This window comes from Orcinus orca, chromosome 11 (assembly GCF_937001465.1).
Source record: "Orcinus orca chromosome 11, mOrcOrc1.1, whole genome shotgun sequence".
Taxonomy (NCBI): Eukaryota; Metazoa; Chordata; class Mammalia; order Artiodactyla; family Delphinidae; genus Orcinus; species Orcinus orca.
The window spans coordinates 102,750,627-102,772,808 of NC_064569.1; the positions used below are offsets into that span (position 1 = coordinate 102,750,627).

General features: G+C 53.9%; 4 protein-coding genes across 4 annotated transcripts; 2 read left to right on the plus strand and 2 right to left on the minus strand.

Moving 5' to 3' along the window:
- Window positions 1-1,331: 1,331 nt before the first annotated feature.
- On the minus strand, window positions 1,332-2,849 carry TYMP (thymidine phosphorylase). The gene is given in 5 exon segments (XM_033405420.2): window positions 1,332-1,514; window positions 1,909-1,968; window positions 1,970-2,011; window positions 2,687-2,729; window positions 2,731-2,849. Coding segments are annotated over 5 exon segments (447 nt in total).
- An 887-nt stretch (window positions 2,850-3,736) lies between these two features.
- ODF3B (outer dense fiber of sperm tails 3B) lies at window positions 3,737-5,156 on the minus strand. The gene is made up of 6 exons (XM_049694145.1): window positions 5,048-5,156; window positions 4,769-4,972; window positions 4,399-4,503; window positions 4,192-4,313; window positions 3,936-4,100; window positions 3,737-3,817 (listed from the first exon to the last, which is right to left on the minus strand). The coding sequence occupies exons 1-6, from the start codon at window positions 5,154-5,156 to the stop codon at window positions 3,737-3,739; spliced, it is 786 nt and encodes a 261-aa protein (XP_049550102.1).
- Window positions 5,157-12,048: 6,892 nt separating this feature from the next.
- On the plus strand, window positions 12,049-19,173 carry LOC117196452 (collagen alpha-1(I) chain-like). Its single transcript, XM_049694946.1, has 2 exons — window positions 12,049-18,806; window positions 19,145-19,173. The coding sequence occupies exons 1-2, from the start codon at window positions 17,045-17,047 to the stop codon at window positions 19,171-19,173; spliced, it is 1,791 nt and encodes a 596-aa protein (XP_049550903.1). The 5' UTR covers window positions 12,049-17,044.
- LOC101290487 (kelch domain-containing protein 7B) lies at window positions 18,912-22,157 on the plus strand. Its single transcript, XM_004279621.3, has one exon. It carries the CDS (start codon window positions 19,193-19,195, stop codon window positions 21,059-21,061), a length of 1,869 nt encoding a protein of 622 aa, XP_004279669.1. The 5' UTR covers window positions 18,912-19,192; the 3' UTR covers window positions 21,062-22,157.
- The last annotated feature ends 25 nt before the right edge of the window (window positions 22,158-22,182 follow it).

A 22,182-nucleotide genomic window follows, 5' to 3' on the forward strand; every position in this document is an offset into this window, starting at 1 on the left:
GAGACCATCCGCCTCGCACCACGCCAGCGCGCATGCGTCAACGGCGCCCCGCTCGCGCACACTGACATGGAGCTGGCCGGCGCTGGGCCGTGCGCGTGCGCCGAAGGTGGCGGGTCAGCCAGAGGTCACGTGTCAGAGGCGGGGCTTCCCTGCGCCCCGCCCCCCGCGGCGGCGGCTCCTTGTTCGGCGCTGTAGCTAGTCGCTGGCTCTACCCGCCCTCTCGCTTACGGCCCCGGCGCACCAGGTATCTGCACGGCTGCGCGCCTCTCGGGCTTCGTTGCTGCGTGTCGGCCTGCCCGCGCGGTGGGGCGGGGAGTGAGGAGCCGGGCTCAGGAGGGGAGGGCGTCTCTGGGCGTAGGGCTGAGCCAGAGCGGGTGCCCCTTTTCCTGTCCCCTCACCGAGCCTGGTGATGGGTGACCGGGTCCGCCGGCCCGGTGGCCCCAGGCCGTCCAAGCACAGCAGCGCTTCCTCCACTCCAAAGCGTGGCCTACGGCGGGGTTGTTCCTGGCGGTCAGAGCGGCTGCCCCATGCCAAACTGCGGAGACACGGTTCAGCGTGGACCCACCCCGCGTCTCGCGTGCAGTCAAACTCCAGCCCCTGATGCACCCTTGGTTGCCAGTTCCCCTGGAGTGAGGGGACGGGGGAGACGTGAAGCGGCAGTGTGCCTGACTTCAGCGGTGGAGGTCAGGAAGTCCTTGTATTCGGCCTGGGCGGGAGGGCCGTGAGGGTTTCCCCAGACCCGAGGCCAGGTCAGCCTTGCTTGGATAAGGTCACTGGGTGGGAGTTGAAGAAGTGGGGCGGGGACTGCCAGCGGTGAGGCCGGTCCCAGCAGAGGCAGGGTGAGACAGGGCTGCTGAGGTACTTGAGGACCAAGGCTGCGGGAGTTATGAACGGGAGGTTGGGGCCACATAAGGAGATCCACGCCAACAGACATGCCACAGCCACATGGGGACCCCTATGGAGAGGCCACACAGGCTCCAGGCGCTCCGGGGCCTGTCCTGGCTGGGGAGGACTGTGGCCTCTCTCAACTTCCTGCCTACGATCAGAGCAGACAGGCTGTCCTCTGCCTTCTTACTGAGGATGAAGGCTGTGTGGGGGAGGCTAAGGTGATGGAGATCCTGCAGCTTCCTGTGAGATGCGGGGGATGCTGACTCTCGGGTCAGTCATGAGAGGTCAGGGACCCTGAGCATGGAAGGTCAAGTTCTCTATGTGATGGGATGACAGGTGCATCAGTCAGGTCACCTTCTTGAGTGGGTGGTCAGGCATCCTGTGATGTGGGACACTGACCCTGGGTTTGGGTCAGATCACCTGTGGTTGTGTGTGTTCATAGGTCAGGGGTCTTTCACATGCAGGAGGTGGACCCCAGAGTCTGGGGTCAGGTCACACGTGATGAGTGGCAGGCTGTCGACAGTGGCTGTCACATCTCTTGCTTCATGCAGGATTCCGTCTGCAAGAACAAGCTTCCTGCTCTGACCCACAATACAGCGGCCCACTTGCCCTGGCAGCCCTTGCATCTGGCCAACCTCCCCTGCATCAGGACTCCCAGTGACCCTCAGTGGCCTCTGATCAGTGATCGCATCACTGACCCTGACCAAGGACTCATCAGCAACCTTGACAAATGTCCAAAATAATGACCAGTGATGTGAACAATTCTGGTAAGTCCTCACTAATGACCCATCAAAGATATGGATCAATGTCCTATGGCCCATTAATGATTGATCAGAGGCCCATCAGTTATTTTGACCAAGTCCCTATTAATGACTCCAATCAAATTTCCGTTGATGATCTTGACCAAAGTCCAATGACCCATGAATAACTGATCAGTATCCTCCCTAGTGACCCTTCAGAGATTCTGGCCAATGTTTCTACCAAACCCAGATCAGTGACCAATCAGTGGCCCACCTATACATGCTCTGGGCTCTGGGTGACAGTGAATCCATGAATAGACTCCAGTTTACCCCAAGTGCCCTCCCACGTGCCCCAGACCACGTCTTCTGACTATTGGTACATGCTAGGCAAGGATGCTGTTCACCTGCACAGTCACCTCCCCACCCCCACATTTTTCCTCACCTTCTTTGGTTAGGACTCATCTGGAGTTAAGTATTTACTGAGCAGTGTAGTGGGTGTCCAGCTGGAGAGGGAATGGAAAATAAATTGTCCTCGTTTGGGATGGGGGGTATCAGTGGGGGGATGAGGCTGGTACCTATTGCTGGGGGTACAAGTCTGGGGGATGGAGGGAGAGCAGCTCTTCCCTTGGGAACCGAAGGGGAAGGGGCAGCTGGATGATTTGGTCCTGTTATTGGGGGCTGATGGGAAGGGAGATCCAAGTTCTGTCCTGGGGCTGAGAAGCCTGGGCCTTTGGGGGCTCTGTCTGGGTCAGGCGTGAGGTTAGGAGCTGCCTGTGGCTGCTGGCCTTTTTTTTTTTTTTTTTTTTTTTGCGGTATGCAGGCCTCTCCCTGTTGTGGCCTATCCCGTTGCGAAGCACAGGCTCCAGACGCGCAGGCTCAGCAGCCATGGCTCACGGGCCCAGCCGTTCCGCGGCATGTGGGATCTTCCCGGTCCAGGGCACGAACCCGTGTCCCCTGCATCGGCAGGCGGACTCTCAACCACTGCGCCACCAGGGAAGCCCGGCTGCTGGCCTTTTTGAGGTCAGAGGTTCTGGTCTGGAGAGGAGGTGTCTTCTAACCTTGCAGCCACAGGCAGCCAGGGCAGGTGCCAGGACTCTGCCTCAGGGCATGTTTGTCCCCAAGGTATTGGCACCAGGCTTCCGGCCACTCCAGCTGCTGCCCAGACTTGGCCAGGGCCGCGGTCTCCTCCAGGTTCATGCTTCGCCAGATGGCCAAGAGCATGGCCCCTCGGCATGGGTAAAGTGGTGTAGACAGCACAAAGGGGGCGTTCCCACAGCAATGGGTTATCCTCAGTGTCAGTGACAGTGGTGGGGCGCTGTGGCGTCCCTGGGGGCAGGCGGTCTCTGGGCCTGACCTCTGGGTCGGGGTCAGGGGCAGCCAGCCGTCCCCACGCACGGATGTGTGCGCCCTGCGCGTCCGGTCCAGCACAGCGCGCACGAAGCCTCTGAGGTACCCTTGCTTCAGGCTGATCAGCCCCGGCAGCTGCTTGGGCTCTGGTTCCCGCCCCGGGAGAGATCAGCAGGTGCGACAGGGGTAGGTGGGGCCGCCACCACTCCGGGCTGCGACACACATCTGGAACCTGTCGCCGTCCTGTGTCCGTGTCACTGAGGCGAAGTGCCCTTGTCCCGACCCCATTCTCGTTTCTCTCCCGTGTCCGCCCCTCAGTCCCGTGTCTGTGTCGCCCGTGTGCATGTCTCCGTGTCTGGCTCTCACGTCTCGGTCTCACAACTTGATCCGGGGCCGTACCTGTCCTGCACAGCGGCGCTCGCCGGTCCTCTTCGGATCCCAGCCGGTTTCCGTTCCGTCTTGCGGGAGGCCACAGGGTGGGAACAGTGGGACTGCGCGCCAGGCCGGAGCCGCGGAGGGGCGGGGCCTCCCGACAGGCAGGGTTTTAGGCCAATCGCCGCCTCGGAGGGGCAGGACGACCCGGCTCACTTCTGTCCTGGCCAATCACGAGGGCCTGCGGGAGTTTGAGAAGTCTGGGACTTCGCGGGCCCGCCCACCTGTCCGTTTTGCCCGCCTGCCTCGCCGCAAGCACAGAGAGGCCGACAGGCTGCTGGATCCAGAGATTTTAAGAAACATTCGTGGGGCCGCGCCCGGCCGGCTGGTCAGTCATCCACGTCGATCACCATCGGGGCCAGGTAGTCCGAGTGCCGGATCCCGAAGCTCCAGCCGCGAGGCTTCCGGTGCTGCGGACCCAGGAGACGTCGCTGGCCTGGCGCTGCCAGCCGGCCCAGGGCTCCCGGGTCCCAACCTCGCACCTCAGACCCTCGATCCAGACCCGGACCCCTTTACCCCGCCTCTGACCCTTGACCCTGAACTGCAGAGCACCTGGTCCACGTTGTAGGCTGCAGGCCCGGGATTCAGGCTGTTGCCTTGGGGGAGCGAAGTCCGCGCCAGCATCGAGAACTGGGGGGCCCGGGGCTTGTAGATCCCAGGGCTCACCACACGGTAGGCGCAGGGCCCGGGGGTCTGCGGGAGGGCGGGAGGGGCGCTGTGTCCGGCTTCCAGGACCGTCGACCGCTGACCCCTCGCCGCGCGGTGCGGGCAGCCCCTTCCCCACCTTACTGAGGTCCTCGCAGACGCTGCCCACCGCGTTGCGGCCGTAGATGGAGTAAATCGGCGCCGAGACTTTACCGACGACGCGCGGGCCCAGGAGCGAGGGCACAGTGTAGGTCCCGGGGCCTGGGGGAGCCAGCGAGGGTGGGTCTTTGAGGACCGGCCGGTCTGCCCGCCGCAGCCAGTGCAGGGTGGGCCTTCCTGGGCTCACCTGGGGTCTGCGACTCTGCGCGGAGGACCCAGTTTCGGGGAGCGATGGTGTGCCGAGGCGCGCTGGGGTACGCCGCCTTCTCCGCTCGCTCCGGGAAGTACCTGCCTGCGGGGCGGACCGGGGTGTGGGCCGGAACTGCACTGGGGGCCTGGTGGGTGCCCGGGCTGGAGTCCAGGGATTAGGGGGAATTCGAACCACGATTTGTCAAAGCCTGGTGAGGCTTGGAGCTCTTTTGAGATCCGGAGATGGGGGGACCGAATTTGGAGTGTTAGGGTGCCCGAGGGGGACTCGGGCTCAGTGGGGGTGTTCCCGAGTGGGCGTCCCTGGAGGCGGCTCGGCGTTGGGGAGGCCGGGGTCCCAGGGTCCTGACCCGGTCCGGGAGTGAGGAAGGGCGCTGCGTGGCGCGGGCGGCCGAAGATGGAGTAGGCGGGAGCGCCGTCGCGGCCGCGCACTGTCATGCGAGCGGACACCAGGTGACCTGGCCCTGGGCCGCACGAAGTCTGCTGCGTGGGGAGGCGTGCGCCGAAGGTGAAGGCGGGGGCGCGGGGCCGCGACGGGTCGTGCAGGATGTAACCTGCGGGGCGCCCCAGCATCACCAGGGTTAGGGTTAGCCCCTGTGTGCCCCCCTCCCCCGGCCCACCGCTGGTACCAGTGCTGGCTGGCAGCTTGTACTTGGGCCCCGGGCCGCTGTAGAGCGCTGCGATGGGGCCGCGGGGCCGGTGCGGCCGCCACGGGCCGACCCAGACTTCCGAGCCCATGGTACGGTGGGAGCGCTTGCTGCCGGCAACACCTGCGGACACAAGGTGGCGGCCCCGGCCCCCCCACCCTGACTCGCGAGGCCGCACTCCCTATCCCCTCCAGACAGGCCGGACTCCGGGGCGGGGCCCGCGCCTATCCCAAGTACCAGGGAAACAAACGGTAGCTTTCCCAGCTCCAGAGAGGCGCGGGTCAGGGACAGAGCTTCGAGGCCGTCTCTTGTCCCCCACCCACAAAATGAGTTCAGTGGAGGTGTGTGTGCGCGCTCCAAGGTTGGACTCAACACTGCGGGAGAGGAATTCCCCGGGGTTCTGGAGAACTGGGATATTTTAGGGATATTTGGGGGAGGATACCGGGGCGAGGGAGCGGCGTGGGGGACCTGGTGCCGGAGGGGGGCCCCCGAAGTTGATGCACTGACCTGCTCCTGTGTCTCCTGGCTGGGAAGGTAGGGTTGGGTGTCTGGATTTCTGCCCCTGCCCGGCCCAGCTCCCAGACCCCATTGTGTCCAGGTCGCGCCTCCAGGCAACCAGACTGACCGTCCCACCTGGCTCCGCCCCTCCCCTCCCCTTGCCTCTCCTCCTTGGAGTCCATGGCAATGGCAGGCGTCCTGCAGGCTGTGCCACAGACCAGAACTCTGTCCTCACCCTTCCCCAGGCTTCAATACACCCATTCCAGAAATGGACAGATATGCAGACAAAAAACAAGTGCGAGAATAAAGAAATCAAGCTTAATTTAATTGTTATGTGTAGGGGAGAGAACTTTGCATCTATTTAAACCCATGGAATATTTGCAGAAAATAATCATGTACTGGGCCACAAGAACGTCCATACAATTAGCAGATGTAAACTATTATATATAGGATGGATAAACAACAAGGTTCTACCGTATAGCACAGGGAACTACATTCAATATCCTGTGATAAACCATAATGGAAAAGAATATGAAAAAAAAGTGTCTGTGTATGTATAACTGAGTCACTGCTGCACAGCAGAGATTGACACAACATTGCAACTCAACTCTACTTCAATTTTAGAAAGACGCCCATACGAGTTGAATAAAGAGATATAATAGGACACATGATTGATCACAATTCAAAATAATTCTTAGCAAACAGTAAAATGTGGGTTTTTTTGAATTTTATTTATTTTTTTAATGCAGCAGGTTCTTATTAGTCATCCATTTTATACACATCAGTGTATACATGTTAATCCCAATCTCCCGATTCATCCCACCGCCACCCCACCCCACCGCTGCTTTCCCCCCTTGGTGTCCATACGTTTGTTCTCTACATCCGTGTCTCTATTTCTGCCCTGCAAACCGGTTCATCTGTACCATTTTTCTAGGTTCCACATATATGCGTTAATATACGATATTTGATTTTCTCTTTCTGATTTACTTCACTCTGTATGACAGTCTCTAGATTCATCCACGTCTCTACAAATGACCCAATTTCGTGCCTTTTTATGGCTGAGTAATATTCCATTGTAAATATGTACCACATCTTTATCCATTCGTCTGTCGATGAGCATTTAGGTTGCTTCCATGACCTGGCTGTTGTAAATAGTGCTGCAATGAATATTAGGGTGCATGTGTCTTTTTGAATTATGGTTTTCTCAGGGTATATGCCCAGTAGTGGGATTGCTGGATCATATGGTAATTCTATTTTTAGTTTTTTAAGGAACCTCCATACTGTTCTCCATAGTGGCTGTATCAATTTACATTCCCACCAACAGTGCAAGAGGGCTCCCTTTTCTCCACACCCTCTCCAGCATTTGTAGTTTGTAGATTTTCTGATGATGCCCGTTCTAACTGATGTGAGTTGATACCTCATTGTAGTTTTGATTTGCATTTCTCTAATAATTAGTGATGTTGAGCAGCTTTTCATGTGCTTCTTGGCCATCTGTATGTCTTCTTTGGAGAAATGTCTATTTAGGTCTTCTGCCCATTTTTGGATTGGGTTGTTTGTTTTTTTAATATTGAGCTGCACAAGCTGTTCATATATTTTGGAGATTAATCCTTTGTCCGTTGATTCGTTTGCAAATATTTTCTCCCATTCTGAGGGCTGTCTTTTCGTCTTGTTTATGGTTGCCTTTGCTGTGCAAACGCTTTTAAGTTTCATTAGGTACGATTTGTTTATTTTTGTTTTTATTTCCATTACTCTAGGAGGTGTATCAAAAAAGATCTTCCTGTGATTTATTTCAAAGGGTGCTCTTCCTATATTTTCCTCTTAGATTTTTATAGTGTCCAGTCTTACATTTAGGTCTCTAATCCATTTTGAATTTATTTTGTGTATGGTGTTAGGGAGTGTTCCAATTTCATTCTTTTACATATAGCTTTCCAGTTTTCCCAGCACCACTTATTGAAGAGACTGTCTTTTCTCCATTGTACATCTTTGCCTCCTTTGTCATAGATTAGGTGACCATAAGTGCGTGGGTTTATCGCTGGGCTTTCTATCTTGTTTCATTGATCTATATTTCTGTTTTTGTGCCAGTGCCATACTGTTTTGATTACTGTAGCTTTGTAGTATTGTCTGAAGTCAGGGAATCTCATTCTTCCAGCTCCGCTTTTTTCCCTCAAGACTGCTTTGGCTGTTTGGGGTCTTTTGTGTCTCCATACAAATTTTAAGATTTTTGGTTCTTGTTCTGTAAAAAATACCATTGGTAATTTAATAGGGATTGCATTGAATCTGTAGATTGCTTTGTGTAGTATAGTCATTTTCACAATATTGATTCTTCCAATCCAAGAACATGATATATCTCTCCATCTGTTGGTATCATCTTTGATTTCTTTCATCAGTGTCTTATAGTTTTCTGCATACAGGTCTTTTGTCTCCCTAGGTAGGTTTATTCCTAGGTATTTTATTCTTTTTGTTGCAATGGTAAATGGGAGTGTTTCCTTAATTTCTCTTTCAGATTTTTCATCATTAGTATATAGGAATGCAAGAGATTTCTGTACATTAATTTTGTATCCTGCAACTTTACCAAATTCATTGATTAGCTCTAGTAGTTTTCTGGTGGCATCTTTAGGATTCTCTATGTATAGTATCATGTCATCTGCAAACAGTGACAGGTTTTTTTTTTTTTCCAATTTGTATTCCTTTTATTTCCTTTTCTTCTCTGACTGCCGTGGCTAGGACTTCCAAGACTATGTTGAATAATAGTGGTGAGAATGGACATCCTTGTCTTGTTCCTGATCTTAGAGGAAATGCTTTCAGTTTTTCACCATTGAGAATGATGTTTGCTGTGGGTTTGTTGTATATGGCCTTTATTATGTTGAGGTAGGTTCCCTCTATGCCCACTTTCTGGAGAGTTTTTATCATAAATGGGTGTTGAATTTTGTCAAAAGCTTTTTCTGCATCTATTGAGATGATCATATGGTTTTTATTCTTCAATTTGTTAATGTGGTGTATCACGTTGATTGAGTGCATATATCGAAGAATCCTTGCATCCCTGGGATGAATCCCACTTGATCATGGTGTATGATCCTCTTAATGTGTTGTTGGATTCTGTTTGCTAGTATTTTGTTGAGGAGTTTTGCATCTATATTCATCAGTGATATTGGTCTGTAATTTTCTTTTTTTGTAGTGTCTTTGTCTGGTTTTGGTGTCAGGGTGATGTTGGCCTCATAGAATGAGTTTTGGAGTGTTCCTTCCTCTGAAAATTTTTGGAAGAGTTTGAGAAGGATGGGTGTTAGCTCTTCTCTAAATGTTTGATAGAATTCACCTGTGAAGCCATCTGGTCCTGGACTTTTGTTTGTTGGAAGATTTTTTTTTTTTTTTTTTTTTTTTGCAGTACGCGGCCCTCTCACTGTTGTGGCCTCTCCCGTTGCGGAGCACAGGCTCCAGATGCGGAGGCTCATGGGCCCAGCCGCTCCGCAGCACGTGGGATCCTCCCGGACCGGGGCACGAACCCGTGTCCCCTGCATCGGCAGGCGACTCTCAGCCACTGTGCCACCAGGGAAGCCCCCTGTTGGAAGATTTTTAATCACAGTTTCAATTTCATTACTTGTGATTGGTCTGTTCATATTTTCTATTTCTTCGTGGTTCAGTCTTGGGAGGTTGTACCTTTCTAAGAATTTGTCCATTTCTTCCAGGTTGTCCATTTTGTTGGCATAGATTTGCTTGTAGCAGTCTCTTAGGGTTCTTTGTATTTCTGCAGTGTCTGTTGTAACTTCTCCGTTTTCATTTCTAATTTTATTGATTTGAGTCCTCTCCCTCTTTTTCTTGATGAGTCTGACTAATGGTTTATCAGTTTTGCTTATCTTCTCACAAAACCAGCTTTTAGTTTTATTGATCTTTGCTATTGTTTTCTTTGTTTCTATTTCATTTATTTCTGCTCTGATTTTTATGATTTCTTTCCTTCTGCTAACTTTGGGTTTTGTTTGTTCTTCTTTCTCTAGTTGCTTTAGGTGTAAGGTTAGATTGTTTATTTGAGATGTTTCTTGTTTCTTGAGGTAGGCTTGTATAGCTATAAACTTCCCTCTTAGAACTGCTTTTGCTGCATCCCATAGGTTTTGGATCATCGTGTTTTCATTGTCATTTGTCTCTAGGTATTTTTTTATTTCCTGTTTGGTTTCCCCAGTGATCTCTTGGTTATTTAGTAATGTATTGTTTAGCCTCAGTGTGTTTGTGTTTTTTACGTTTTTTTCCCTGTAATTCATTTCTAATCTCATAGCGTTGTGGTCAGAAAAGATGCTTGATATGATTTCAGTTTTCTTAAATTTACTGAGGCTTGATTTGTGACCCAAGATGTGATCTATCCTGGAGAATGTTCCGTGCACACTTGAGAAGAAAGTGTAATCTGCTGTTTTTGGATGGAATGTCCTATAAATATCAATGAAATCTATCTGGTCTATTGTGTCATTTAAAGCTTGTGTTTCCTTATTGATTTTCTGTTTGGATGATCTGTCCATTGGTGTAAGTGAGGTGTTAAAGTCCCCCACTATTATTGTGTTACTGTTGATTTCCTCTTTTATAGCTGTTAGCAGTTGCCTTATGTATTGAGGTGCTCCTATGTTGGGTGCATATATATTTATAATTGTTATATCTTCTTGGTTTGATCCCTTGATCATTATGTAGTGCCCTTCCTTGTCTCCTGTAACATTTTTTATTTTAAAGTCTATTTTATCTGATATGAGTATTGCTACTCCCGCTTTCTTTTGATTTCCATTTGCATGGAATAACTTTTTCCATCCCCTCACTTTCAGTCTGTATGTGTCCCTAGGTCTGAAGTGGGTCTCAAGACAGCATATATATGGGTCTTGTTTTTGTATCCATTCAGTGAGCCTGTGTCTTTTGGTTGGAGCATTTAATCCATTCACCTTTAAGGTAATTATCGATATGTATGTTCCTATTACCATTTTCTTAGTTGTTTTGTGTTTGTTTTTGTAGGTCCTTTTGTTCTCTAGTGTTTCCCACTTAGAGAAGTTCCTTTAGCATTTGTTGTAGAGCTGGTTTGGTGGTGCTGAATTCTCTTAGTTTTTGCTTGTCTGTAAAGCTTTTGATTTCTCCATCGAATCTGAATGAGATCTTTGCCGGGTAGAGAGATCTTGGTTGTAGGTTCTTCGCTTTCATCACTTTAAGTATATCATGCCACCCCCTTCTGGCTTGTAGAGTTTCTGCTGAGAAATCAGCTGTTAACCTTATGGGAGTTCCCTTGTATGTTATTTGTCGTATTTCCCTTGCTGCTTTCAATAATTTTTCTTTGTCTTTAATTTTTGCCATGATTTTTGCCAATTTGATCACTATGTGTCTTGGCGTGTTTCTCCTTGGGTTTATCCTGTATGGGACTCTCTGTGCTTCCTGGACTTGGGTGGCTATTTCCTTTCCCATGTTAGGGAATTTTTCAACTAAAATCTCTTCAAATATTTTCTCGGGTCCTTTCTCTCTCTCTTCTCTTTCTGGGACCCTATAATGTGAATGTTGTTGCGTTTAATGTTGTCCCAGAGGTCTCTTAGGCTGTCTTCATTTCTTTTCTTTCTTTTTTCTTTATTCTGTTCCGCAGCAGTGAATTCACTGGTCTGTCTTCCCGGTCACTTATCCGTTCTTCTGCCTCAGTTATTCTGCTATCGAGTCCTTCTAGTGTAGTTTTCATTTCAGTTATTGTGTTGTTCATCTGTTTGTTTGTTCTTTAATTCTTCTGGGTCTTTGTTAAACATTTCTTGCATATTCTCGATCTTTGCCTCCATTCTTTTCTGAGGTCCTGGATCATCTTCACTATCGTTATTCTGAATTCTTTTTCTGGAAGGTTTCCTATCTCCACTTCATTTAGTTGTTTTTCTGGGGTTTTATCTTGTTCCTTCATCTGGTACATAGCCCTCTGCCTTTTCATCTTGTCTGTCTTTCTGTGAATGTGGTTTTCCTTCCACAGGCTGCAGGATTGTAGTTCTTCTTGCTTCTGCTGTCTGCCCTCTGGTGGATGAGGCTATCTCTAAAATGTTTTTTTAAAAGGGTTAAATACTTAGAAACTAACAAATTCTCTTTTAAAACCAGCAACCACTGAGGTAGAAGGAAAACAAAGGGTAGGGGCACTGTGAAGGCTGAGAGTGCATTTCAGGAAGCTGTTGGGTCTCTGTTTAATATTCTTGAGAAGCTGAGGAAGGCCAGTTTCTTGAGGCTAATGAAATGGGACTGCTCATGAGGAAAACAGCTAAAGTCCCAAGTTAAAAATGATGAGAAGGGCTTCCCTGGTGGCGCAGAGGTTGAGAGTCCGCCTGCCGATGCAGGGGACATGGGTTCGTGCCCCGGTCGGGGAAGATCCCACATGCCGCAGAGCAGCTGGGCCCGTGAACCATGGCCGCTGAGCCTGCGCGTCCGGAGCCTGTCCTCTGCAACGGGAGAGGCCACAACAGTGAGAGGCCCGCGTACCACAAAAAAAAAAAAAATGATGAGAAGACACAAGTGCAGCCTGCACATAGACATGCTAAAGTATACAACTATACTTCAATTTAATTTTTTTAAATAAATAAAATTCTTTTGTTTCCCTCTGAAAGATACCCCCAAGTGTAATTCCTGCATCATATGTTCTATTTTTAATTTCTCGAGGAACCTCCATACTGTTTTCCATACTGGCTGTGCCAGTTTACATTCCCACCAATAGTGCATGAGGGTTCCATTTTCTCCACATCCTCACCAACACTCGTTATTTCTTGTCTTTTTTAAAAACATCTTTATTGGAGTATAATTGCTTTACAATGGTGTGTTAGTTTCTGCTTTATAACTGTTGTCTTTTTGATACAGTCATTCTGATAGGTGTGAGGTGATAGTGTGGTTTTGATTTGCATTTCCCTGATGATTAATCATGTTGAGTGTCTTTTCAGGTGCCTGTTGGCCATCGTATGACTTTTTTTGGGGAAAATGTTTATTCAGTACTTTTGCACATTTTTTCATTTTTCTTTTCTTTTTTAATTTTTATTTTTTTATTTAAAAAATAGTTATTTATTGGCTGCGTCAGGTATTAGTTGCGGCGCGCAGGATCTTTTGTTGCGGTGCATGGGCTCTTCGTTGTTGTCGTGGGCTTCTCTCTAGTTGTGGCACTCAGGCTTAGTTGCCTTGTGGCATGTGGGATCTTAGTTCCCCGATGCATTGTAAGGCAGATTCTTAACCACTGGACCACCAGGGTATTCCCTAGGTCCATCCATGTTGCTGCAAGTGGCGTTATTTCATTCATTTTTATGGCTGGGTAATATTCCATTGTATAAATATACGACATCTTCTTTACCCATTCCTCTGTTGATGGACATTTAGGTAGCTTCCATGTCTTGGCTATTGTAAATACTGCTGCTATGAACACTAGGGTGCATGTGTCTTTTTGAAATAGAATTTTCTCCAGATATATGCCCAGTAGTGGGATTGCAGGATCATATGGTAGTTCTATTTTTAGTTTTTTAAGGAACTTCCGTACTGTTTTCCACAGTGGCTGCACCAATTTACATTCCCACCAACAGTGCAAGAGGGTTCCCTTTTCTCCACACCCTCTCCAGCATTTATTACTTGTAGACTTTTTGATGATGGCCATCCTGACCAATGTCTGTTGCACTTCTCTACACTAACAATGAACTATCAGAAAGAGAAATTAAGGAAACAGTCCCATTTACCATTGCATCAAAGAGAATAAAATACCTAGGAATAAACCTCCCTAAGGAGGCAAAAGACTGTACTCTGAAAACTATAAGACACTGATGAAAGAAACTGAAGTTGACAGAAACAGACAGAAAGATATACTGTGTTCTTGGATTGGAAGAATTAATATTGTTAAAATGACCACACTACCCGAGGCAATCTACAGATTCAATGCAATCCCTATCAAATTACCAATGGAATTTTTTTTTTGCAGAACTAGAACAAGAAAATTTTAAATTTGTGTGGAAACACATGTTCTCTTCATCATTCCCATATTGTTGAATGCTTATGTGTTTTAATTTTTTCCACTTTAAATCACATTGTATTGTTTGTCTTTTTTTTTTTAAATTATTTATTTATTTATTTTTGGCTGCGTTGGGTCTCCGTTGCTAAGCCCGGGCTTTCTCTAGCTGCGGTGAGCGCGGGCTACTCTTCGTTGCAGTGCGTGGGCTTCTCATTGCAGTGGCTTCTCTTGTTGCAGAGCACAGGCTGTAGGCGCATGGGCTTCAGTAGTTGCGGCACGCATGCTCAGCAGTTGTGGCTCGCGGGCTCTAGAGCACAGGCTCAGTAGTTGTGGCTCACGGGCTTAGTTGCTCTGCGGCATGTGGGATCTTCCCGGACCAGGGATCGAACCCGTGTCCCCTGCATTGGCAGGCGGATTCTCAACCACTGTGCCACCAGGGAAGCCCTGTTTGTCTTTTTTAAATAACTTTTTTCTGCATAAACCTTTCCCCACCTCTGATGGATTCCTTAAAAGGTATCCCCTGTTGGGTATACCTATATAACTATTAAACCTGAGATTTATATTTTCTAAGGCTTAAACAGTATTCTAGATTTATTTATACATATATAAAAGTACATATATACTTTTAACATAAACATGATTATATAATATTATATTCTTTGTTTTATATCATTTCTGATTATGCAATCTTTCTTGCCTTTAAAAAATTCCAATAATAGAAAAACCCTACATTTAGTGGAGTTTGCAGCTCTCTACCACCTTTTTTTTTTTTTTTTTTTTGCGGTACGCGGGCCTCTCACTGCTGTGGCCTCTCCCGTTGCAGAGCACAGGCTCCAGAAGTGCAGGCCCAGTGGCCATGGCTCACGGGCCCAGCCGCTCCGCGGCACGTGGGATCCTCCAGGACCGGGGCACGAACCCGCGTCCCCTGCATCGGCAGGCGGACTCCCAACCACTGCGCCATCTTATTTATATTAGCTGTCCATTTGTATTTAGCTCTCCATGTGGAATCATGTCTTCATCACACTAGGCTTTTCCTCCACCAAATGCTTCAGAAAGGCACCATGGGAGCTAGTGTAGCTGGGGCTTGGTGACCAGTTAGTGAGGGTCTTCCTGTGGGTGCTGCAGTGGATCAGCTCATGTGGATGGATTTCCCCACCTCCCGGACTCCCAGCTGCATTGGTCATGGTTGCTGGCAAGCAGGTGACTGCCTCCATTCCTGTTTTGCTTGTGTTGTCTCTGAGGAAACAGGAGCTCTGGGTCCATAGGCCCAATCCCTCTATTCCTTGGAGGGACTGGGACAGGGGTCCTGCCTCAGCAGGCAACTGGAAATGGAGCTCTGAGGAGGCTGCTACAGGTCAGACTTTCCTGGGACCCATATTTTGATCTTTATTTTTACCTCAATGGGAATCTGTGATATTTATGCCATCAGAGCACAACCAGAACCATTACTCATGTTTCACAATTTCTGTGGGTGATCCTGTGTGCTTCTGAAGTTCTGTCACCTTTTCAGCAGTGCCACATTTTTACTCTCTATGGAAAGAGGGCAAAACTCCCACTATTTTGGGCGGTAACATGTCTCCAGTCACCTTCCCAGTAGGGAGCTGCTCCACGAAGGGCAGGGTTTGCCCTTGACAAAGTCAAGGGTTTTGACAAAGTCAGGTGTTTCCTTTCCACAGAGGAGGGGACTAGACCCTTCCTTGGTCACCTGTGTGTCTCTAGGACCTGTCACGGTCCTCAGCACCTTGTGAAGTTGGTGTCCTAAGGTACCCCTAGTGGACACGTGTTCTCTGGCCGCAGCCTGGTGCTCAGACCGACGACAGGGGTCTTCAGGTACTGGGTGGAGATGCGTGGTGGACACCACATGGCCGATACAGAGGTGCAGACGATGGTGTCATCTCCATCCTCTCAAGGTTGTTGGACCCCAAACTTAACCAAGAGGCAGAGCCTGGGACCAGGACAGAGAATGAGGGCGGCATCCAGAAAGCCTGCCACCAGCTTGAGGTCCACCTTAAGGCAGGGCCCCCTTCCATCCTTCCTCTTACTGTCACTTAATACGCTCGGGGAGGGGGGAGGCTGGGAGGGGACAGGTGGGTGAGATACCTGAGGCTCAGCAGAACCCAGGCTGGATGCCAGGGACATGCCTTTGCCATCTCGCTGCCTGAGTCAGGGAGAGTCCTCTGTCCCTGAAGAAGGAACAAGTACATGTCGTGGGGGCCTGCCTTTGTCCCAGGAGCTCCAGGCTCTTTTTCATGTCTGGGTCCCACATGGCACCTGTCCTGACACTTACTCCTCGGCTTAAGATGGAGGAGACAAGGCTTGTCCCCTGAGAAGCCAAGTGCTGCAGGGCACCTACACGCCGGCCTGTGAGGGGCCTGAGTCCTGGCGAGGAGGGAGGGGGTGGACGAGGGAAGGCTGAGGCCTGAGATGAGGCACCAGAAGTCAGACTGATAGAGCCCCTGGGCCAGAGGAGGGTTTGTGAAGTCCCCCAGGGCTGAGTGGTGATAGGAGATGGAGCTGGCGGGGGCTCAGCGTTCTCCACTGCGTGAGAGTGGCGTTTGGCAGTCAAGATGGCCCAGAGGGAGGCCCAAGGGCTCTAGAAGGTTGTGATAAACCAGGCCAATAAAGAGGAAAACACAACTTTTGGATTTTCTTTACTTTGTTCACTCTTTATTAGTGATCGCTTAAAAATTCCTTTTGACAACCATCCCATCTCTGCTGAACTCAGGGTACGGAGAGTCCAGAGGCTGCTGGAGGAGGGGAAGGGAGAGTCAGCCTTGGCCCCCCCCAAGCACCTGCGTATCTGGGAGGGAGAAGCGCCAGCCTCTGCTTCACACCTGTGCACCTTCCCGGCAGCCCATCTGTGTGCTGGGCAGTGTTTAGGGTCAGGACCCCCGCCCCCATGGTCCCCCTCCTCAGGGAGACCCCCCCCACCCTGGCCAAGAGTGGAATAGTCTTCTCCGGTTTCTGGTAATTTCATCAGGGCCTCATCGTGTTGCTGCAGCTACAGATAACATCTTCCTGTGGGTAACTCTTCCCCGCCAGAGCCCCCTGAGGCTGGCCCCGAGCTCAGAGGAGGGACGCGGGGGTGTGGGATGAGTTTGGGGGTGTGAGGGTCTCTTAGGCAGAAGTGGGTCGGCTGGGATGTCAGAATAGCGCTGAGGAACGCTGCCATTTGCCATTGGAAGCTATGGAAAAAGGGAAGGGGCAGGAGCTGGGCAGGGGCCTGGGGAGGCCCCTGAGCTCCTGGAGCTGCCGTGGGTTATGCTGTCTCCTGATACCTCCAGCTAGGCCCTCCTAACAACACCCAAGCCCAGGTGCAGACACAAAGACCCACACCTCCCAGGTTGGGCGGCGCACTGGCCCCAGCACAGGGCCACCTTAACTGGGCAGCCCTCTGGGCGGGGCACGTCACGGATGCCATCTGCGCGACACCAGGTGGCACCCAGGCCTGAAGCAGGACCTGGTGTGCGCAGCACATAGCTCCCAGCCTGCTGCCCAGCTCCTCACGCTGGGTCTCCGCCCAGACCATGACCCAGGGCGTCTTGGAGGCTGACAGCCCCGGCTGGGGCTGGGACGGGGATGGGGACGAAGACTGGGATGGCATCGTGCTGACCCTGCTGGCGCTGGCTGTGGTGGCCGCCACGGCACTAGCTTTGCACTGGTTTGGCTCTGGGCAGGACCAGGAGGCGGCAGGTCCAGCATCCACAGCCCCTCGACCTTCACAGGTGGGAGGACCTGGGCCAGCCCTGCCCCCGAAATCCAAGGTCAGTGGTGGTGCCGAGGGACACAGCCCAGGGCAGGAGAAGCCACACCCTCCAGGACGTGGCCAGGGGAGTCCAGCTGCAGCAGGGGCCCAGGATCAGGAGCCCCCGCGAGGTGAAGATCTGGCTGCTACAGCTACACCTCCACTCAAGACACCTGGTGAGGTGGCCAGCGGAGGGGCCTTGGGACAGCAGCGTGGTGATGCCACTCCAGAAGCCCCCCGAGGAAAAGGAAGGGAGCCTCGCAGGCCAGGTGCTGCCCTCCTGGGTCAGAGCAAAGCAGAGGGGACGTCTGCCCCCCTCCTGATACACTTCACCCCCCGGAGTCCTGGCGGAGAAATGGAGGTGCAGGTAGAAGCAGGAGGCGTCCAAGCCAAGGCACCAGCTCACCAGGCCCTCGTCCACATGGTGGAACGGGACACCAGCCCCTGGCAGCAAGGTGTGGCGTCACCTGGCTCACTGGGGAGGGGCCCAGGCAGCCGCCGGTGGCAGGTGGACCGCAGCTCAGGAGAGAGAACCTGCCGCTCCCCAAGGCTGGACCCCCTGTCCCTGGGCACTGTGGTGAGTGTGTGGGATTCTGTAGGTGCAGCCAGCAGCCTCCCCGCGGGCTCCCAGGGGCTCCCTTTGCCCCAGGAGCTGCCCCCATCGTACACCCTGAAGACTAGTCCCCCGATGGATGTCTCAGAGAGGGGGCCTGGGAAGAGCAGCCCCCAACAAGCCCCAGTCCTAGCTCTGGACTCAGGAGCCAAAGCTACTGAGAGCAGGGAGGCTGGGACCCTGGCCCCCAGGGAGTCTCAGAGGTCCCCAGCCTCCGTGGAAGGTTGGCCCCGGGTGAGGAGGGAGGTCCTTGTCACCGGGAGCTTCAGCGAGGCCCCAGGCTCCATGGGCCTATCACAAGAGGGGCCACAGGGGGGACACCGACTCTTGTCCCAAGGGGAGGGGACCACAGAGGCCAGCACTGCGGGTGAGGCTGGGGCTAACGGCTCTGGAGACCACCCTTTCTTCAGTTCAGGGCCTGAAGGGACAAAGGAGCAAGGGGGCCACAGTGTTACAGAAGGGAGAGGATCCCTGCAAGGCCAGGTGGCTGGCGGCTCTGACAGAGGGAAGCGAGCTGCAGAGGTTCGCAGCTGCGTGCCCTCCCCAAGCCCCTCCCTCACGTCCTCTTCACACACCCCTAAACCCCTCCCACCCACAGCACATCCCCATCCAGGTCTCTTACCTGTAGCCCCAACTCCTCTGAACTCCTCTCTGTCAGTCTCTTTGCCCCCCAGAGTTGGCCAGGGTCCTGCTGAGGATGAAAATCTCAAAGCAGGCCCATCCCCTGCCCCAGGCCCATCCCCTGTCACAGCTGCAGCCCCTGCCCCAGGCCCATCCCCTGCCCCAGGCCCATCCCCTGTCACAGCTGCAGCCCCTGCCCCAGGCCCATCCCCTGCCCCAGGCCCATCCCCTGTCACAGCTGCAGCCCCTGCCCCAGGCCCATCCCCTGCCCCAGGCCCATCCCCTGTCACAGCTGCAGCCCCTGCTCCAGGCCCATCCCCTGCCCCAGGCCCATCCCCTGTCACAGCTGCAGCCCCTGCTCCAGGCCCATCCCCTGCCCCAGGCCCATCCCCTGTCACAGCTGCAGCCCCTGCTCCAGGCCCATCCCCTGCCCCAGGCCCATCCCCTGCCCCAGGCCCATCCCCTGTCACAGCTGCAGCCCCTGCCCCAGGCCCATCCCCTGCCCCAGGCCCATCCCCTGTCACAGCTGCAGCCCCTGCCCCAGGCCCATCCCCTGCCCCAGGCCCATCCCCTGTCACAGCTGCAGACCCTGGGCCTGCTAGTGGGTCAAGGCTTGCACCTCAGAAGCCCAGTGTGGTTCTCTGCAAGGGCAGTCAGGAGGGGCAGTTCTCAACTAGCTGGGGAAACCTTATTTCGATGGTTCTTAGGAGTCACCCCTTCCCCAGGCCAGAGAGGCCCCAAGGGACAGTCCCAAGGGCAGCTCTGGAGAGCCCCAGAGATCCCAGCACTTCCACACCCTCTGAGAACAGAGAGCCTGGCTCTTCCCCTGAAGAGGCCGTCCCCAGCCGTGAGGACAGGCATGGCTCGGCTGGACTGGTCACAGGGGCAGGCACAGGGGGCCTGGCTGAGGCTGGAGCTCGGCCACAGCAGAGCAGCACCGAGACCAAGGAGGCTCCCACCGCAGGCCCTCCCTCAGGCCCAAGAGGGGAGAGAATTGAGGAGAAACATCCAGACTCACTGCCATCTGGAGCTGCAGAACCCAGGGCCCCCTCACGGCCACCGGAGCAGACCCAGCCTGGCTCTGCACCCTCCCCAGTTACAAGGCAGGACTCACAGCCTGTCCCCCGGCCACGGAAACGCAGCTTGTGCGAAATATCCCAGAGCTCTGAGCGTGAGGCCAGCCCAGCGGCCCCAGGGCAGCGCCGAGGACACGAGCCCGGGGAGGGGCCCAGCCCAGCGGCCCCAGGGCAGCGCCGAGGACACGAGCCCGGGGAGGGGCCCAGCCCTGCAGGCAGCGGGCAGGTCCTCACTGAGAAGCAGAAGGAGGCCCGAAAACTCATGGTGTTTCTGCAGAGGCGGGGGGGCTGGGGGGTGGTGGAGGGGCCCCAGAAGCCCAGATCCTCGGCGGCAGGGGCTCTGCAGCGATGGCTGGACCTGGGCAGCTGCCTGGAGGCACTGGCCTTTGCCCAGCAGCACGGGGACCCCCGCCTGGCCCAGAAGACCTATGCCTGGATGAGTGACAATCTGCTACACGTGCTGGGAGACCCGAGCCTCTACCGGCAGCTGAGTGGCGCTGACCGGGAGCGTATCCTGAGCCTTCGGACCAGCCGGGGCCAGGCGGTGCTGGGGGTCCTCGTGCTGCCCAGCCTCTACCGGGTGAGCCGCTCGGGGCTCACAAGGGACCCTCGTGGGGTGGAAGAAACTCACGCGGTGCGGCCCGTGCCCCCGCCTCCCCGCACGTTCCTGTACGTGTTCCACCCCCGGGAGAACGCGTGGCGGCCCCTGACCCAGGTGCCCCAGGAGGCCCCGCTCCGGGGCTGCGGTCTCTGCACCCTGCACAACTATCTGTTCCTGGCGGGGGGCATCCGTGGATCCGGTGCCGAGGCCGTCTGCTCCAACGAGGTCTTCTGCTACAACCCTCTGACCGACATCTGGAGCCAGGTGCGGCCCATGCGGCAGGCGCGTGCCCAGCTCAAACTGGTGGCGCTGGACGGGCTGCTCTACGCCATTGGGGGCGAGTGTCTGTACAGCATGGAGCGCTACGACCCGCGCACGGACGCCTGGACCTCCTGTGCGCCCCTCCCTGCAGGCAGCTTCCCCGTGGCTCACGAAGCTGTGGCCTGCCGGGGGGACATTTATGTTACCGGCGGCCACCTCTTCTACCGCCTGCTCAGGTACAGCCCCGCGAAGGACGCGTGGGACGAGTGCCCCTACAGTGCCAGCCACCGGCGGTCCAGCGACATTGTGGCTCTGGGGGGCTTCCTGTACCGCTTCGACCTGCTGCGGGGCGTGGGCGCCGCGGTGATGCGCTACAACACCGTGACAAGCTCCTGGAGCCGGGCCGCCTCCCTGCCCCTGCCCGACCCCGCCCCGCTCCGCTGCGCCGTGCTGGGCAACACCATTTACTGCCTCAACCACCAGGTCACAGCCACCTTCAAGGTCTCCGAGGGAACCGCCCAGTTCCAGGCCAAGGAGCTAAAGCCTTTTCCCCCGGGGGCCAAAGGGGTCCTCTGCCCATTCATCCTGACGCTGCCCCCCGTGGACCCGCTGCAGACTGCCCTCTGAGTGGCTGCTGGAACGCCAGGGACTTCAGCACTGCTCTCCGGGGAGACCCTGGGGCGGAGTCTGAGGGCAGGAGGGGCACAGGGGCCCCTTGTTCCCGGGACAACTTCCGTTTTCTGTTCTAATAAGGCTCCTGACTCCGCCTTCCACCCGCTCCCCTCCCCTAAGCCTGTCCCCTCAGAGCCCAGGCTCCCCGCACCTGGGAGCTGGTCGCTGGGTGTCCCTAGCCTGGTATCCTACCTCCCACCACACCCAAGCTGCTTCCTTCCTCTAGGACTTAATTCCCTCTCTGGTTACCCAGCGCCTCTGCTGGCTCACCCACCCTCCTCCAGACAGAGATCCTCTCTCACAGCACCACCCCACTGCCTGGGAATTACCTGCCTGTGGGACTCCCTGGGCTCCGAGAGCCTGACGTGTCCCTGGGCACCAGGACTTGGCCCACTGAGGAGCCTGGCAACCCCTGAGCCGAGGAAGGAGATGGCTGGGAACACATTCTGCTTCCTAGGGTCTGTCCCTGGGGCTCCAGGCCAGGCAAGGAGCCCTCAAGGGGGTGGGAAGGGGGACCAGGGAGGAAACAAGTCCCCAGGAAAACATCCTTGCCTCTGGGACTTTCTACCTGTCCTGAGGCCTCTGGGAGCCTGGCTGGCTCTCCCCTGGAACAGCTCTGAAGCCCTCTTTTGTCTGACTGACCTCAAAGGCCTAGAACCCTTGTCTGTGAAAGCGCCCTGCTGGCTCTAGCCCCTGCCCAGACCCCAGCCCAGGCCGTGCAGGACCACTCAGCTCATACCCCTCTGCAGCCTGGTGGGGTCTCTCCTGCCGGCTCAGCCCCTCCAGAAGCCCGCGCCACTTCCCGCCAGCCCCCTTCCTAGGTGAGGCCTGGGTTTCGCCCTCGTTCTGCCCCTTATTAGCTGTGTGGATTGGAAGAGACATCTAACATTGCTTTTCTTGTCTGAAACGGGGCTGTGAGAACATCAGGACACACTCGAGAGTGCCAGCCTGGTGCCCCAAATACACAACTGAATAACTAATGTTCCCCCTTATTCGCTTTGGAACTCACTGTAGGAAGGTAAATAAATCTGACTGAATACTGCTGCCTGTCCCACCCTCTGACCTGGTTTGTCCCC

Bases quoted from the DNA above. Each gene is read 5' to 3' on its own strand.
- ODF3B (XM_049694145.1), bottom strand. From the start codon at position 5,156: ATGGGCTCGGAAGTCTGGGTCGGCCCGTGGCGGCCGCACCGGCCCCGC. The intron at 4,973-5,047 runs GTACCAGCGGTG...GGCGCCCCGCAG, and splicing joins CAAGCTGCCAGCCAGCACTG to GTTACATCCTGCACGACCCG. The intron at 4,101-4,191 runs GTGGGGAAGGGG...GCCCTCCCGCAG, and splicing joins TCTGCGAGGACCTCAGTAAG to ACCCCCGGGCCCTGCGCCTA.
- LOC117196452 (XM_049694946.1), top strand. From the start codon at position 17,045: ATGACCCAGGGCGTCTTGGAGGCTGACAGCCCCGGCTGGGGCTGGGAC. The intron at 18,807-19,144 runs GCCCATCCCCTG...GTTCTCTGCAAG, and splicing joins AGCTGCAGCCCCTGCTCCAG to GGCAGTCAGGAGGGGCAGTT.
- LOC101290487 (XM_004279621.3), top strand. From the start codon at position 19,193: ATGGTTCTTAGGAGTCACCCCTTCCCCAGGCCAGAGAGGCCCCAAGGG.